This window comes from Schistocerca nitens, chromosome 12, assembly GCF_023898315.1.
Source record: "Schistocerca nitens isolate TAMUIC-IGC-003100 chromosome 12, iqSchNite1.1, whole genome shotgun sequence".
Lineage (NCBI taxonomy): Eukaryota > Metazoa > Arthropoda > Insecta > Orthoptera > Acrididae > Schistocerca > Schistocerca nitens.
Window position 1 is genome coordinate 33,276,551 of NC_064625.1, and position 15,165 is coordinate 33,291,715.

The 15,165-nt window shown below is 41.1% G+C and overlaps 1 protein-coding gene across 1 annotated transcript in view; it reads right to left on the reverse strand.

Annotated features, from left to right (window-relative positions):
• LOC126215069 (aprataxin and PNK-like factor) overlaps positions 1 to 14,872 on the reverse strand; it is an 80,417-nt gene extending 65,545 nt beyond the window's left edge. Inside the window, exon 1 of the mRNA XM_049941717.1 lies at positions 14,662 to 14,872. Within this exon, the coding sequence (XP_049797674.1) occupies positions 14,662 to 14,760 (99 nt within the window). The 5' untranslated portion in view covers positions 14,761 to 14,872. The remainder of the gene's footprint in view (positions 1 to 14,661) is intronic.
• Between the last annotated feature and the right edge of the window lie 293 nt (positions 14,873 to 15,165).

Genomic DNA, 15,165 nt, shown 5'->3' on the forward strand with positions numbered 1-15,165 from the left:
ATAATCCCTGGAAAGCCATGTACATGGATCTGTTAAAGGATACCGAATGTCTAAGTAGTACTGCTGTGTATATAGAGCTTCCAAACAATCTCTATTAGATGATGTCCACAAAGCAAAACCTGTTTAATTGCTGCCTTCAACAAGTTGCCTCTTGAATCCTCACTGAAAGTGGCTAAGGAACTGAACTGCATTCTAGATCCAGACAGAGTGGCAAAGTCTTTCCCACACAACTGGTGACAGCAATAATACGACAGCTGCTTGGGTCTGCACAGTTTAAGGAGGGCATTAAGGCAGCTGTCTTCCTGTGCATCAGGAAATTATCCAGTTACCCATATAAACTTAATATTAGCAATCCCACAAGGTTCCCCAACATGTTGCAATGAATTTTCTTGCAACCTCGTGCCATGTGATGTGCCACAGGCAAAGCTGACTGCACCTTCCATATGGAGAAGGGACAATTACATACTTCATTTAATGTTAATGTATTACGACATTTTTTGGAAACAGAGTGCCACCTCTTTAGGTATCAATATCAGTTCTGCAAACAGAAATCTTGTGAAATTCAGCTCACTATACATCTACATCCACATTTTGCAAGCCACCTTACAGTGTGCAGTAGGGAGTACATTGTTACCACTGGCATTTCCCGCTTTTCTTGTTCGTCATGTACAGTTTGCTGGAAGAACGACTCCCAGTAAGTCTCCACATGAATTCAAATCTGTCTAATTTTATCTTCATGCTTTTTTCACAAGCTATATGTACAAGGAAGCACTATACTGATTGAATCTTTTAGCAATATACACTCTTGAAACTCTAACTGTAGACAATACTGGAGTTCACCGAGCATCTTACGGCTTTCACGCTTACTAAATGAACCTGTAATAAAACACACTGCTCTTCTTGGGATCTTTTCTATTTCCTCTACAAATCCTACCTGGTACTGATTACACAACTGATGAGCAATATTCAAGTATTGGTCAAATGAGTGCTTTGTAAGCTACTTTCTTTGTTGATGGGCTACATTTCCTGAGAGTTCTTCCAATAAATCTCAGTCAGGCATCTGCCTTACTCACGATTCATTTTATGTGGTTGTTCCACTTCAAACTGCTCCATATGCATAATCTCAGATATTTTATGGAAGTAACTGCTTCCAGTAATTTTTCTCCAATTGTGCAATCACACAATAAAGTGTCTTTTTTTTAGATATTCATAATTGTTACATTTTATAAAATGGAGAATCAATTGCCAATTCTCTGTATACAACAGCATCATGCACGAAAAGCCTCATGGAACTTCCGACAGTATCTACTAGTTCATTCATATGTATCGTGGAATGTAACAGTTCTATAACACACTCTTGGTGACACGCCAGATGTCACTTTTACGTCAGAAGATTTCCCTCTGTGTGGAATGACTACTATGTTTTGTTTGCTACAAAATCTTCAATGCACTCACACAGCTGGCCATATAATGACTATACACTTGTATTTTTTTTCATTAGGTGGCTCTGCAGAACTGTACTGAATGCCTTCCTGCAGTCAAGAACCACACGTATACCTGGCCACCTGTATCCACTATTGCTTTCTGCATCTCATGGACAGACAGAGCAAGAAAGCCGGGTTTCACATGATCACTGTTTATCATAATTGTTTTCGGAACACACACATTGATTCCTACAGGAGAGATTTTCAGTCTCTAGAAATGTCATAATATGTGAGCATAAAACATGTTCTGAAATTCTACAACAGAATGACATAACAGATACAGACCTATAGTTTTGCAAGTGTGTCTGATGGCCATTCTTGAAAATGGGTATGAGCCCCCCACCCCGAATCATTAGGAATGCTTCATTCCTGTAAGTGTAAGACACTTACAGTACACTGCTGCTAAAGTGGGGTGCATGTAAGAAGACAGCAACACAATGGGTTCTCTCTCTCTCTCTCTCTCTCTACTCAATATTTATTGCATGATAATATTGTGTCAATATACGAGGTGCATTCAATAAGTACAGCAACAAATTTACATTGGGGAAAAAAAAGGCAGAATTGGTTGTGGGACAGTGTGGAATATTTCCACTTCAGCTCCTATACTTTCTTGAAGTATTAACAGGTGACAGCACTATATGCAGTCTTCCAATGGTTCAAATGGCTCTAAGCACAATGGGATTTAACAGCTGACGTCATCAGTCCCCTAGACTTAGAACTACTTAAACCTAACTAACCTAAGGACATCACACACATCCATGCCCAAGACAGGATTCGAAACTGCGACTGTAGCAGCGGCACAGTTCTGGACTTAAGTGCCTAGAACCGCTCGGCCACAGCGGCCGGCCCGCAGTCTTCAAAATGGTGTCTGTGATGGAGGCATGCTCCCACCAGGTAGCTGTCATTGAGTCCCTTTCGGCAGAAAACCAGAGTTTCGAAGATATTCGCAAGTGCCTGCAGAATACCTACAGAGACCTGGCAGTGAACAAAGCATAGTGGGCCATTGGGCAAGGCCTCTGCCATCATTGCAACAAGGTTGCACAATCCCATCCGATCTCCTCTGTGCTGGCCAGCCACACACAGCTGTGACTCCTGCAGTGTTAGAGTCTGCGGACACTCTCATTTGATGCTGCCTTCACAGCGAATGTGTCATCGCTTGACAATGTGGATGTATTGCAATTGCTGTTGCTATGTGCTTGCTTCAAACACATCACTGCACATCTGTACGATTCTGTTGGCAGTACTGACACACACATCCACCAGTCGGTGTACTCAAAAGTGTCCCTTGTCATCTAACAGAAGACCACAAAGAGCAAAGAAGGACAATCTGTCCAGGATTCCTTGCATGTTACGAGACTGACAATGACAATTGTTTGCCGAACATCATCACAGGCAATGAAACATGGGTCCATCACTTCGAACCTGAAACAAAACAGCGATCCACGGAGTGGCGCCACACCACCTCCCCTCCAAAGAAAGTTCAAAGTTACACCCCCAGCTGGCAACAGTCTTCTGGGACTCTGAAGGTGTTATTCTGCTTGATGTCCTCCCTCATGGTGCAAGTGTACAGTGCTACCCTCGGGACATTGAAGAAATGACTTCAGCATGTTTGTCACCACAAAAATGGAAACGAATTTTTCCTTCTCCATGGCAACACAAGGCCTCACGGAATTCTACACACCTGAGAGGAGCTCGCAAAAATCCTCATGCACCATACACCCCGTATCTTGCACCTTCCAACTTCAATCTGTTTGGTCCAAGGAAGGAGGCACTTCCACAGGACGCAGTTCATGGATGATGCGGAGGTTATTTATCCAGCAAGATATTGGCTCCAGCCAACCAGTAAAGTGATAGCAGGCATACAAGCCCTCTGAGTAATGTGATGTAAGACCATTGCACTGAACAGAGATTACACTGAAAAATAGGATTTGTAGCCAAAAGAATGAGGAATAATATGGCAATGGGAATCCTGAATAAAACAAAGCTGCCTAAACGTCATATTTGGCCAAAAGTCCTGAGGCCAAGAATGGAAGAATATTATTGCACAATATTTATGCATGGGATGGGTCAGAACTCTGCCTTCGCAGCGAATGTGTCATCGCTTGACGGTGTGGAACTTGCATGTATTGCAATTGCTGTTGCTATGTGCTTGCAAAAAGAAAAACAAGAGGAAGTGGTGGTGGTTAAAAAAAGTGGCCTGGAAAGCACTCTACACACAGCCATAATAAAATGCCAAGAGAAAATGCAGCAGATACGGGTGACTATGGGAATTTTTTAAGGATGAATGAGGAATCTTTCAACAAACTGAAGAACGGTACTGTTCACATACTAGTTGGATTTAACTTTCTGCAATGCTGGAAGTGATCTATGAACATGAAAAGATTAAGATACTTCATTGTAGAGGATACATAGGTAGTGCTGTTATGTATTTCTGCAACAAATAATTCAAGCTTTGAAAATGAACAAATAAGTATTTGCATTGTTATCTCCCAGCACTTAAAAACACTTTTGTCGAATATTTCTACAGCTAGTTACTGAATATGTATTAAATATGTAACCAAACAACTCCCCTGAATGCACTTCAACAGATGATTCCTTTGTCTTTCTGTACTCACATTCATACGACATTGCAAAATCAGTTGTTTACATGTTTGCAAATCACGAAGTCTCAGCAGGGACAGGCGTGTACGGTGGAATACAACCCTTACATGGTAAAATATACTGAGTGAGCACCAATATTTTTAAAGCTCTGCTGTCTCCTTGAACATACTGCGAAAACAGTCAAAACTGCTCTCACACAGTCAATATTAATGCACAATACTCATAATTGTGCAATGAATATTGAATGAGTGAAGCTACCTTAACCAGACCTCAACTAATGCTCCTTACATAAAAACTTTCTTGTACTTCATCTTGTTACAGACACTGGCATTCTTGCAATACCATACAGTGCTTCCACAAGTACAAAAGTCATGCTTTTTTCAGAAGTACATTTGACTCATTTCATGATTAAAAGTGCATTCTGAGAATGCTACATGTATTCTGCTACTGCTATTTCCATTTCTTAGATAACTTATCTTCAAGGAGATTTCCAAACCATACATCTTTTTTGGGTCAAGTGTTAATATGCCCAACAGGCCAAACTGAACCTCTCTGAGTATTTTACTGGAAATAAATTGACACTGGCCATTTTGCCTCCTAGCAGTAGCTGGGATAAACAAGTTGACTTAGGCAAAGCCTCATTACACTTGAGTGTGTTTAATGCAACAGAGATGCATCAAGCACACAGGATGTCACCCACTAAATGACTCCAGAGCACACTTCCAGACTGAAGTTCACCTTACATAGATTTGTACCATCCATGCATTTGGATCACCACTGTCTGACAAACAATTATCTACTGGTAAATTCATCACAATCATCCACGACAATGTCAATGTTTGCATCAACTACAGTAGTACCATCTAAAGTGCCCCCTCCTTCTCAACCCAAGTTTGACCCTAAATTACTAATATCTCAACAGGCCCCCCTTCATTGAACACTTTTTGCTACATACATATTTGTTTGCTCTGACTCCAATGTTGGACAATGCCTGGTACAATGTTCTCATTACTTTCTTTTTTCTAGTCTGCTGTCACAGGTGTACAATACTGATACATGCATTTTGAGTACATTAATGCCTGTATTGTTAGCCACAGAGTTTACATCACAAGTATACTTCTGGCACAGGCCTCTTTTGTTTGGCTGGAGCTCAAGTGGGAGCCACTGGCAAGTTGCAAAGACTTGTCTGCAGAGGGAGTTGGTGGACAGCCAGTTCGTGAGTGACACAGAGAGACAGTAGGTAAAGGACCAATGGGCATCGGTAGAGCGTCATAGGTGAGGGTGCACCCGGGTGGAAGTGGTGACTTCGGAGTGTGTAGTGGCTGTTGCAAAGCTTCACGGGAGCTGTGCATTGTGTGGCAGAACTGGGTTTTGTTGGGGCAATACGTGTCATCTCAGGGAATAGCTTGCAGCATTCAGTCCATGTGAGCTGCTCTGCTGGTTGTTATCCTTCTCGGTGAGTCTCCTTATTTTAAAGGTTCTGTTTGGAAGTTGTTCAGTTTTCACTATTAATGGTTACTGTCCAAGCTCTCCTATCCGCAACATACTGAGCTCCTACACCATGTCAGCATAGTTGTTATTTAACTTGGCTCAGTTGTGCCTGTCTTCTTAGGCCTCTCCAGCACCTCACATTCTACGAAACTTCCAGCTTGCTAATTGGTCACTAGTACCATAATTCTGGAAGTACTTCGCCTGACCTGAAAGGAGGATCTAGAAGATAAAGTCTCAACATATCAGGGTAGGTCAGTGTTCTATCTTTCCCTTACATTGCTGTTTTCAGAGAATGTGTTTCATAGCAGTTTTTTGTTCTCCAGGGGTAGATGCAGCAAACTATGTTAGAGAGACCTCTCTCCAGCAGTTTGTGTTTACATAGGAAGCCAACAATATTTCCATCATTTTAGCATGGAGCAATCATTGTGAATAGTAATAAGAACAATAAATATACATTTCACATGGTGGATAGGAAAGAAATTTCAGATTTTAACGGTGGTTGGATTTCTACCTACGGCCTTGCCACAGTGGTAACACCAGTTCCCGTCAGATCACTGAAGTTAAATGTTGTCGGGCTTGGCTAGCATTTGGATGGGTCAACTGCTCAGGTATGCCAAATTATGTTTGCAAGTGGGGTGCACTCAGCCCTTGTGAGGCCAATTGAGGAGCTACTTCATTGATAAGTAGCAATCTGTAGAACGCCAGTGTTATTTCTCCTGATAACAATGTTCTCCTGAGTAGTCCCTGCCCTGATATCCAAATGGGGGACTATTTTACCTCCGAAATATCTTACACAAGAGGATGTCATCATCACATAACCACACAGTAGAGCTGCATGCCCTCAGGAAAAATTATGGCTGTAGTTTCCCCCTGATTTCAGCCTTTCACAGTACCAGCAAAGCACAGCTGTTTTGGTTGATGTTACAAGACCAGGTAAGTCAATCATTCAGACTATTGGTCCTGCAACTACTGAAAAGGCTGCTGTCCTGTCCCTCTTCAGGAACAACATGTTTGTCTGACCTCTCAACAAATACTCCTCCGTTGTGGTTGCACCTATGGTACAGTTATCTGCACTGCCTCCCCACCAACGGCAAGGTCCATGGTTCGTGGGGGGTGGGAGTATCATCATAGTGCCCAGAAATGAGGAATGTCCTACCAACAATCAACCCACCCCTCTTAATGCAGTATTCCATCACCCATTCAACCAATCTGACATCCTGGTCCATCCATATGCCATACCCACTCCCAACACCGTGCCACATGTGTCACATCCCTGTGGAAGACTCAGGTGCAAAACCCATCTAATTTACACAGCTGTCGCATCCTGCTAAACACCTATAACAGGTGTATTCTATACCATCAGAGGCAGGATCAGCTGCGAAAGCAGCCACGGCACATACCAGCTCTACTCCAATTTCTAAGCAGCATTAGATGTGGGTATGACCACCAACCAGCTGTCCACCAGAGTGAATGGCCACCACTAAATTGTGGCCCAGAGCAGTGTTGACCACCTAGTGGCAGGACAGTCTACTGACCACAGCATGCTCAATTTCAATGGCTGTGTCACACCTCATTCCTTCTAGACCCTTACCCCAGCACTAGCTTTTCTGAACTACGGGAGGAATTATCCTTGCAACACATCCTTTGTTCCAGTGGCCTCAATAACTGCTAGCCCCTGTTCTGCACCCAATTCCACCCTGTCCCAGTACTCTACCTTCTCTCATCCTGCACCCACACCCTCTTCTCCCTCCTCTTTCTACATTCTGTCACCCACTCCCCGACATTATTGCCATCATGTGCTGCGCTACCTCACCGACTCTGGAGCCTGTGTGTTGCATACCTATCCTGCGCAGCTCCTGCTCCCCTCCCCCACGTTCCAGCCATCCCTCCCCAACCCTCCCTCCTGCTCCTCACCTTCTTTCTCACCTCCCCACGACCCCTCACCACAAGTCAAGTTGCAGAACTGGGAGGGGAGAAGGAGGAGGGTGGGGGGGCATGCTATTTTTCAGCATTTAAAGATGCAATTTACAATAGGCGTTCACAGTGGCGGGTGCTGTGTAAGAGCACAAGAGGACGTGAACACCCTAACTTTTGACACCTTGTGAATTCATTGCTTATTTTTGTTTGAATACTGTGAACATAGCATAGATGCTGGAATCTGAAAGAAGCAGCACTTACATCTACTGTGCTACTGCCTCTCTAGACTCCGTGAAACTTGGCATCAGGATCTCATGCACATCTTCAGTTGTGCACGTTTTAAGGAGCTTTTGCGCATGTGCAACTCGTGGGACGTAATTGCCTTATGCACCAAATACATGCAGATATCACAAACAATGTGCATAATTCACGATGAGCACAGCTATCCCTTGCCACTAAGCTAGAAGTTTCCATCAGTGCCACTAGATGGTAGCACACTGCACCAGAGTTTTATTCCCGTTCACTTGACATAAACTCTGCTAGATGATAGCACACTCCTCAGATATGCTGATTCTCTCACTATATGTTTTGTTGTTGTGGTCTTCAGTCCTGAGACTGGTTTGATGCAGCTCTCCATGCTACTCTATCCTGTGCAAGCTTCTCCATCTCCCAGTACCTACTGCAACCTACATCCTTCTGAATCTGCTTAGTGTATTGATCTCTTGGTCTCCCTCTACGATTTTTACCCTCCACGCTGCCCTCCAATGCTAAATTTGTGATCCCTTGATGCCTCAAAACATGTCCTACCAACCGATCCCTTCTTCTAGTCAAGTTGTGCCACAAACTTCTCTTCTCCCCAATCCTATTCAATACCTCCTCATTAGTTACGTGATCTACCCACCTTATCTTCAGCATTCTTCTGTAGCACCACATTTCGAAAGCTTCTATTCTCTTCTTGTCCAAATTGGTTATCGTCCATGTTTCACTTCCATACATGGCTACACTCCATACAAATACTTTCAGAAACGACTTCCTGACACTTAAATCTATACTAGATGTTAACAAATTTCTCTTCTTCAGAAACAATTTCCTTGCCATTGCCAGTCTACATTTTATATCCTCTCTACTTCGACCATCATCAGTTATTTTACTCCCTAAATAGCAAAACTCCTATACTACTTTAAGTGTCTCATTTCCTAATCTAATCCCCTCAGCATCACCCGATTTAATTTGACTACATTCCATTATCCTCGTTTTGCTTTTGTTGATGTTCATCTTATATCCTCCTTTCAAGACACTGTCCATTCCATTCACCTGCTCTTCCAAGTCCTTTGCTGTCTCTGACAGAATTACAATGTCATCGGCGAACCTCAAAGTTTTTACTTCTTCTCCATGAATTTTAATACCTACTCCGAATTTTTCTTTTGTTTCCTTTACTGCTTGCTCAATATATATACTATGGTAAAATCACATCGGACTTCAGTATATGTTAAAATTGTACTGACAGTAAACCTATTTTGTAGATTTCTAAATGAGTTACAGTATACTAAGTTATGAATTTTATGATACAGTAATCCATTTGAGGTGCTGAGAATCATAACGGCCTAAAGCGCATCACCGTCGATTGAAGCATTGCATTTATTCATTCTTCTGGACTCTGTTGATCTTATGGTGCATCAGCTTTATCTGTGCTGTAGTCCCACACTGAACATATGAAACTTCACAAAAAGCTGTATCACTGGTTTCTGGTACTCTCTTAAAAGTGGAATTGACAGTGTTGTTCTTTAGGTCCTTATGGATCTCAGCACCTCATCTGCATTCTAGTCAAGTACCATGTTGATAGACATTGCTACTTGAGTTTAATCATTTCCACAAACGGCACTTTGTGTTTAGAGTTGGTTGTTTACTGTGTGGGAATTGGCTTTCGTGTGCAGTGTAAACATGAAATATGTTGCATCTATTTTAAATGCTTACAGAAAAGTAAAGCTGTGAGGAGGGGTCGTGAGTCATGCTTGGGTAGCTCAGTCAGTAGAGCACTTGCCCGTGAAATGCAAAGGACCCGAGTTCGAGTCTTGGTCCAACACACAACTTTAATGTGCCAGGGAGTTTCGTATCAGCATGTACATCACTGCAGAATCAAAATCTCATTCTGCAAACAGAAAAGGTAAATCACCAGGAAAAGTTAGCCGCAAAGGAACTAGGGCCTCCGAGAACAGATTCCTTGATTGAGAGAGTGATGAAATCAAATAAGTGTGACTACAAGCGAACATTTAACAAGGAAATGTACAGTTAGCACAAGTTGTTGTGTGAGTGCAGCGTAAGAATATCAGATTTTCAGGTCAAAAGTAAATTCATGAACTAATACATCTGTTAGGGATCTTGTACATTTGTCCAAAAGACTGGAAAAGCACAAAAACTCCCACAAACACAAAAATGCAAAGTGGAGAGCTGTGAAAGCTTACATGTTATTTCATAACTACCCTACACTGTACTCAATTATGTACAAAACAACAAAATTCCACAACAATAATTCTTTCTTTTGTCAGACAAGTTATGAATCTTTATTATTATCACCACCACCACCACTGTTATTATTACTGGCAGTGGTTGTAGTTGTATGAACTTGTTGATAAGCATAACTGTTGTACAGCAGACGCTATTAATTTCAGACATTCAAATTTATCTGAATCTAAAAATTTGTATGAATGTGTACTCACAAGCCACCACTGGGCATTCGATAAGTAATGTGACACATTTCTTTTTTGAAAGCAGGTTTGTTTCATTCAGGCTTCCAATACACCATATTCCCCCCCCCCCCCCCCCCCCGGTCTTCTTGCTAAGAAACCCTATTTTTCAACATAATCTCCATATGCAATGTGGTGGCTTTACTGGGAGGGCTGTATGCCCACATGGTATTGCTCTACTGGTCAACGCTCAAGCCAACATCTTGTTGCATCAGTAACCTCCCCACCATCCACATACTGCTTCCCACAGAGTGCATTCTTCACTGGACCAAACAGATGAAAGTCAGTAGGTGTGAGATCCGGGCTGTAGGGTGGATGAGGAAGAATGATCCAATGAAGTTCCATTAGCTCCTCTCCGATGTGCAAAATTGTGTGAGGTCTTGCATTGTCATGGAGAAGGAAAAGTTTGTCTGAATTTTTGTGGCAATGAAATGCTTATGTCATTTATTCAATCTCCTAAGTGTAGCGCTGTACACTTCAGGGCTGATCTTTGTGCCGTGACAGAAGACATCAAACGGAATAACCCCTTCAGAGTCCCAGAAGACCATTGCCATTACTTTACCAGGTGAGGGTTCATCCTTTAACTTTTTCTTCTGACGGGAGATGATGTAGCTGCCACTGAAGGGATTGCCGTTTTGTTTCCGGTTCAAGATGTTTGACAAAAAACGGTCACAATTAGCCTCGTAATGCACAAGCAATTCCACATCTATGGTCCCTAATCACTCTTTGTGGTCTTCTGTTAGGCAGCCAAGAATCTAGCAGATGCATATCTTTGACTACCCCAACTGGTGGAGAAGTGTGTTAGCAGTACCAACAGAGACATCCACATGCGTAGCATGGTGTTTGATTATGACCCATCAATCTTGCATGAAATTATAGGGGCTAAAGCGACAATATTCCTTGACATCTCACAACAAATTCTTCATTTTTTCAACCAAAATCAGCTGAGAAAAAAAGGATTGCATCTCTCATTGAACGTTTCTCGTGTGTGTTTCTCAAAACCTAGCCTACGTTAATATGGGGTCTGTCAAGACAGTACCCACCCCCTCCCCACCCTCTCTCTCTCTCTCTCTCTCTCTCTCTCTCTCACACACACACACACACACACACACACACACACACACAAAACTTCAATTCCTCTCAACTGCCTTCTTAGGGAAATACAGCAATGAAGGGTATATGGAATGGGGCACAATTGCATATGAGGGGCTTAGGGATGTTCTACATGCCTGTTCTGAAGAAGAATGTAGCTCCAGAAGCTGATCTACAGTACTGAACACCTCACCTGTTGGGGCTATTTGTTGCCCAATGCCTCACTGAATGGTGAGCAGTTCTCTTCTTTCACTCGACACTGATTTTTCCATATTACCATTCACAGTAGCACCTACTTTTAAAATCGGTAAATTTTCAGCACTTTTTTCAACTGATTCATTTTCATTTTATTGTCAGTGTCCATAAAACAATCACTTTGACATTTTGTCTAAAACTTCAGTATGTGCACTTGTCAGGCGAAGGAACAATACAATTAGCGCTAAGCAAAGGGTGGTAAAAAGACTACTCAGTCACAAAGGATTTGAACTGTAATCACAGGCATCATGAATCAGATGTATAAAGGGAATATATACAATAATTACCTTATTCCATTTAACAGATGGAAAGAGAGTAGCTCGAACAACAAATTTTGCTGAATACAAAAGTTCCTGATACAACAGAGAGCTAAAAATACAAAGAGAAAAGAAACTAAGAAATTCCCCAGCACGCTGATGCATAAAAATGAAAGATGAACATGTGAGCTACCTATGACACAACAGCATTCCACTGATAGTTAAGAATTAAGATTATTAACTGAATCAAATGCAAAGCAAACATACTATTACAAGGAATGAATATAAGCACATATTCAGTCCTTAACATGGCAGCTCAGTCTGTACTGCATTATTCCATAAACTCACCAAAAAGATAATGGAAGTATTACACAAATGAGAAAACAGTGTGTAATGTAATTATAAGACATGACGGGACATGCAGGATAAGAAAATAAGGGTCGACAGAAGCGTCCGATCCCACGCGTCGGCTTTGACCCGTGACGTAAGGGTGTTGTCGTGTGTGACGTCATGACGGCACGGAGTTTGGTTTGTGAGTGTGGCGTGTTTGTAGATGTTGTCGTGTTGTGGTTTGTTGTGCTCTCTGTGGTATGTTCAGGGTTTTCGTTTGTGTGGTGTAATGGGCTCTGTTTGAGTGTCGGGTCTGTTTTGTAGTGGAATTCGTTTCAGTGAGTTAACGATTTTTTGTGAAGGTTAATTTAGTGTTGTTCGCTGTACATCGTGTGGTAATTTTAGTCAAATTAATCGGTTGTTGTTTTTGTTCAGGAATGGATATGACGGATAAAATTAACAGTGTGCAGGTCAGGGGAAGTGTTCGATCCCAATGTGTGGCTGTGTATGTTGATATTGGTATCGGGTGATGTTTTTGAGCTATACAGACCAAGGGAAGTGTTTGACGCTAATTTATGGGATCGGGAGCTGCTGTTGAGCTATATAGGTCAAGGGAAGTGTCCGATTCCAGATGATATTGTGTTTAGTGGTATTTGGGGAGTTTTGCGATGTCGGTTTTTTTCGTCGTTTTGTATGGGGGTTGGTGTCTAAATTTGTTTATATTAAGTTTGCCCACACCGAAAAACACCCCATTTCCCGCGCTTGTCCCGTTAGTGTCATTAGGCTTTTTGTGGAAAGTGTGTGTGTTTGTTTCTCGATGTATTTTCGTCCTCATAATGTGTACGTACCGACTTTATATGCGCCATATTGGAATTGTGGTTTATGGTCGTTTCAGCTATATTTGTGACGTCATGGGGTCAAAGCAGACGGGCGGGATCGGACGCTTCCGTATTTCCGAAAATAATTCAATTAGTAAACCAGACATCATCTTTCCCTCTGTTGTGTAACGATGTTGTTGTGTGTAACATTTCATTTGTGCATGTACAAAACAGAATACTGACAATATTTATTCTGCATGTCTTAGTATTTTGGAATGTAGGTAGTGATGACTGACTTATCTAAAGCATATCCCAAGGTATGGGTAGGTTTGGAGATGACTGTTATATTTTGAATTGGCAAAGCCAAAAAATACGAAAACTTAGTTGTGGTGACATTCTAACCTGGATCATAACCTTGCATGTAGGTTGCGCAAAGAATGCAATGACACATGCATATCCATAATTGTTATAGAACATATTTTATACATATATATTGCATTTCAATGAGTGATTTATGTTTGCAAGTTTATGATGATTGCAAGTCAAACCAAATGAGTAGTATTGGTAAATCCAATGTACCCTACACCACAGGCACCTTCTGTGATGCTCAACCTGTACATGAATATCAAACACGCTTGTGTGTTCTGAGCATTGAAAAGAAAGAAAGGTACCTGGATACAAACAGAAAAGCAGTAAAACTTTACAAAGGGCCATCAGAGAAATCTAAGACTGTGGAACAGCTAAACTGTGAATCAATGTTCATATGACTTTTTTAAAATTAAATCATGGGGATAGCGAGCTGGATCGGTCAAGATAAGTGATCAGTTTTTACTATTATCAAAAGTAATAACACATTTGCTCTTAATCATACAAGCATAGGTATTGTCAACATCTGTGCATGGGTGGCCCATTGTATACTTTAGCCATAATATTAATTCAAGTGTTCACTTGCAATAGAGCTAGAAATGTGAGTAGTAACATATACTTCACCAATAATTAAAAAAGAGATCAACTTTATAAAATTCCTTACTCTGTGAAACGGGGGGAAAAATCAGCTTGTGTTTGTAAAACATGGGCGAGAATAAACTAAAAGGGAACACAACTAACAATTTAGGACAATGGATAAGAAAATCAAATCTCTGAGCTACACTTTCCCCATCACAGAATATGTTTAAAATGGTCAGGGATAGCACCATGAAACATTTTGAGAGTATGTAAATTAAAGGTCTAATTTTTTTGTGCCATATTTACATTATGAACAAGGCATATTTCATTTCAGTGCGGACTGTCAACAAGCTAACGAGTAGGAGTGTTTACAAATATCCACTGAAATAGGAGTAGGGTAAATTTTAAGTAGTGAGTTCCACAAAGGACTCAATCCTTCAGTTTAAATCTTTATTTATCCACAAACGTACATACTGTATAAACTTACTCATCTTTTCCTTAAAACTCAAACACTTAACCAAAACAAACAAAAAAATTGGAGCTGCGAGCACCATATTCAATAAACGCACATTACATATTACAAAGCGTAGGATCAGAAGTGTAAACGTACTGGCGAACTACATATATCAGCCAGCTCTGAGAGTTAGTGTTGTCGTAACATGTGTATTTACAAGTATATTTTGGGAGCTAAATGTCAATATATCTGCTCTTATTTATCGGCACTCACTTGCATCACTGGTCCGCGACCGATTATAGTCTCACCAACCGGAATATCAACTTCATGTTTCGCGTCTCCATCTAACCGCACGAGTGTAATCTTGCTCATTATACGAAATTATTATTAAAATGTAATTGGATTTAATCAAACAGAAGACGAAAGGAAGTAAAAGCATAACAAATTTTCTTTTGCGCCTGAATAAAACCAGTTACCATGACAACCAAAGATCACATACATGATACATGTTACACTGTTACTGAAAGTCTGGTTTCCTTTCTGTGAAATTATTCGTAATTTCAATAGTTTCAATTTAATTACTTAAAATTTGAGGCTTCACCATTGATTTTGATACATTTTTCATTTTGATTTATAATAATAACTGGGTTAATCATCTTACCTACTCGTTCTACAATCACTCAGAAAAAATTTCCATATCCTTTCACTATCAATTAAGAATTTACCAATTAACATAAAAACAGCAAAACTGAATGAGTATTATTTGGACTGACATCG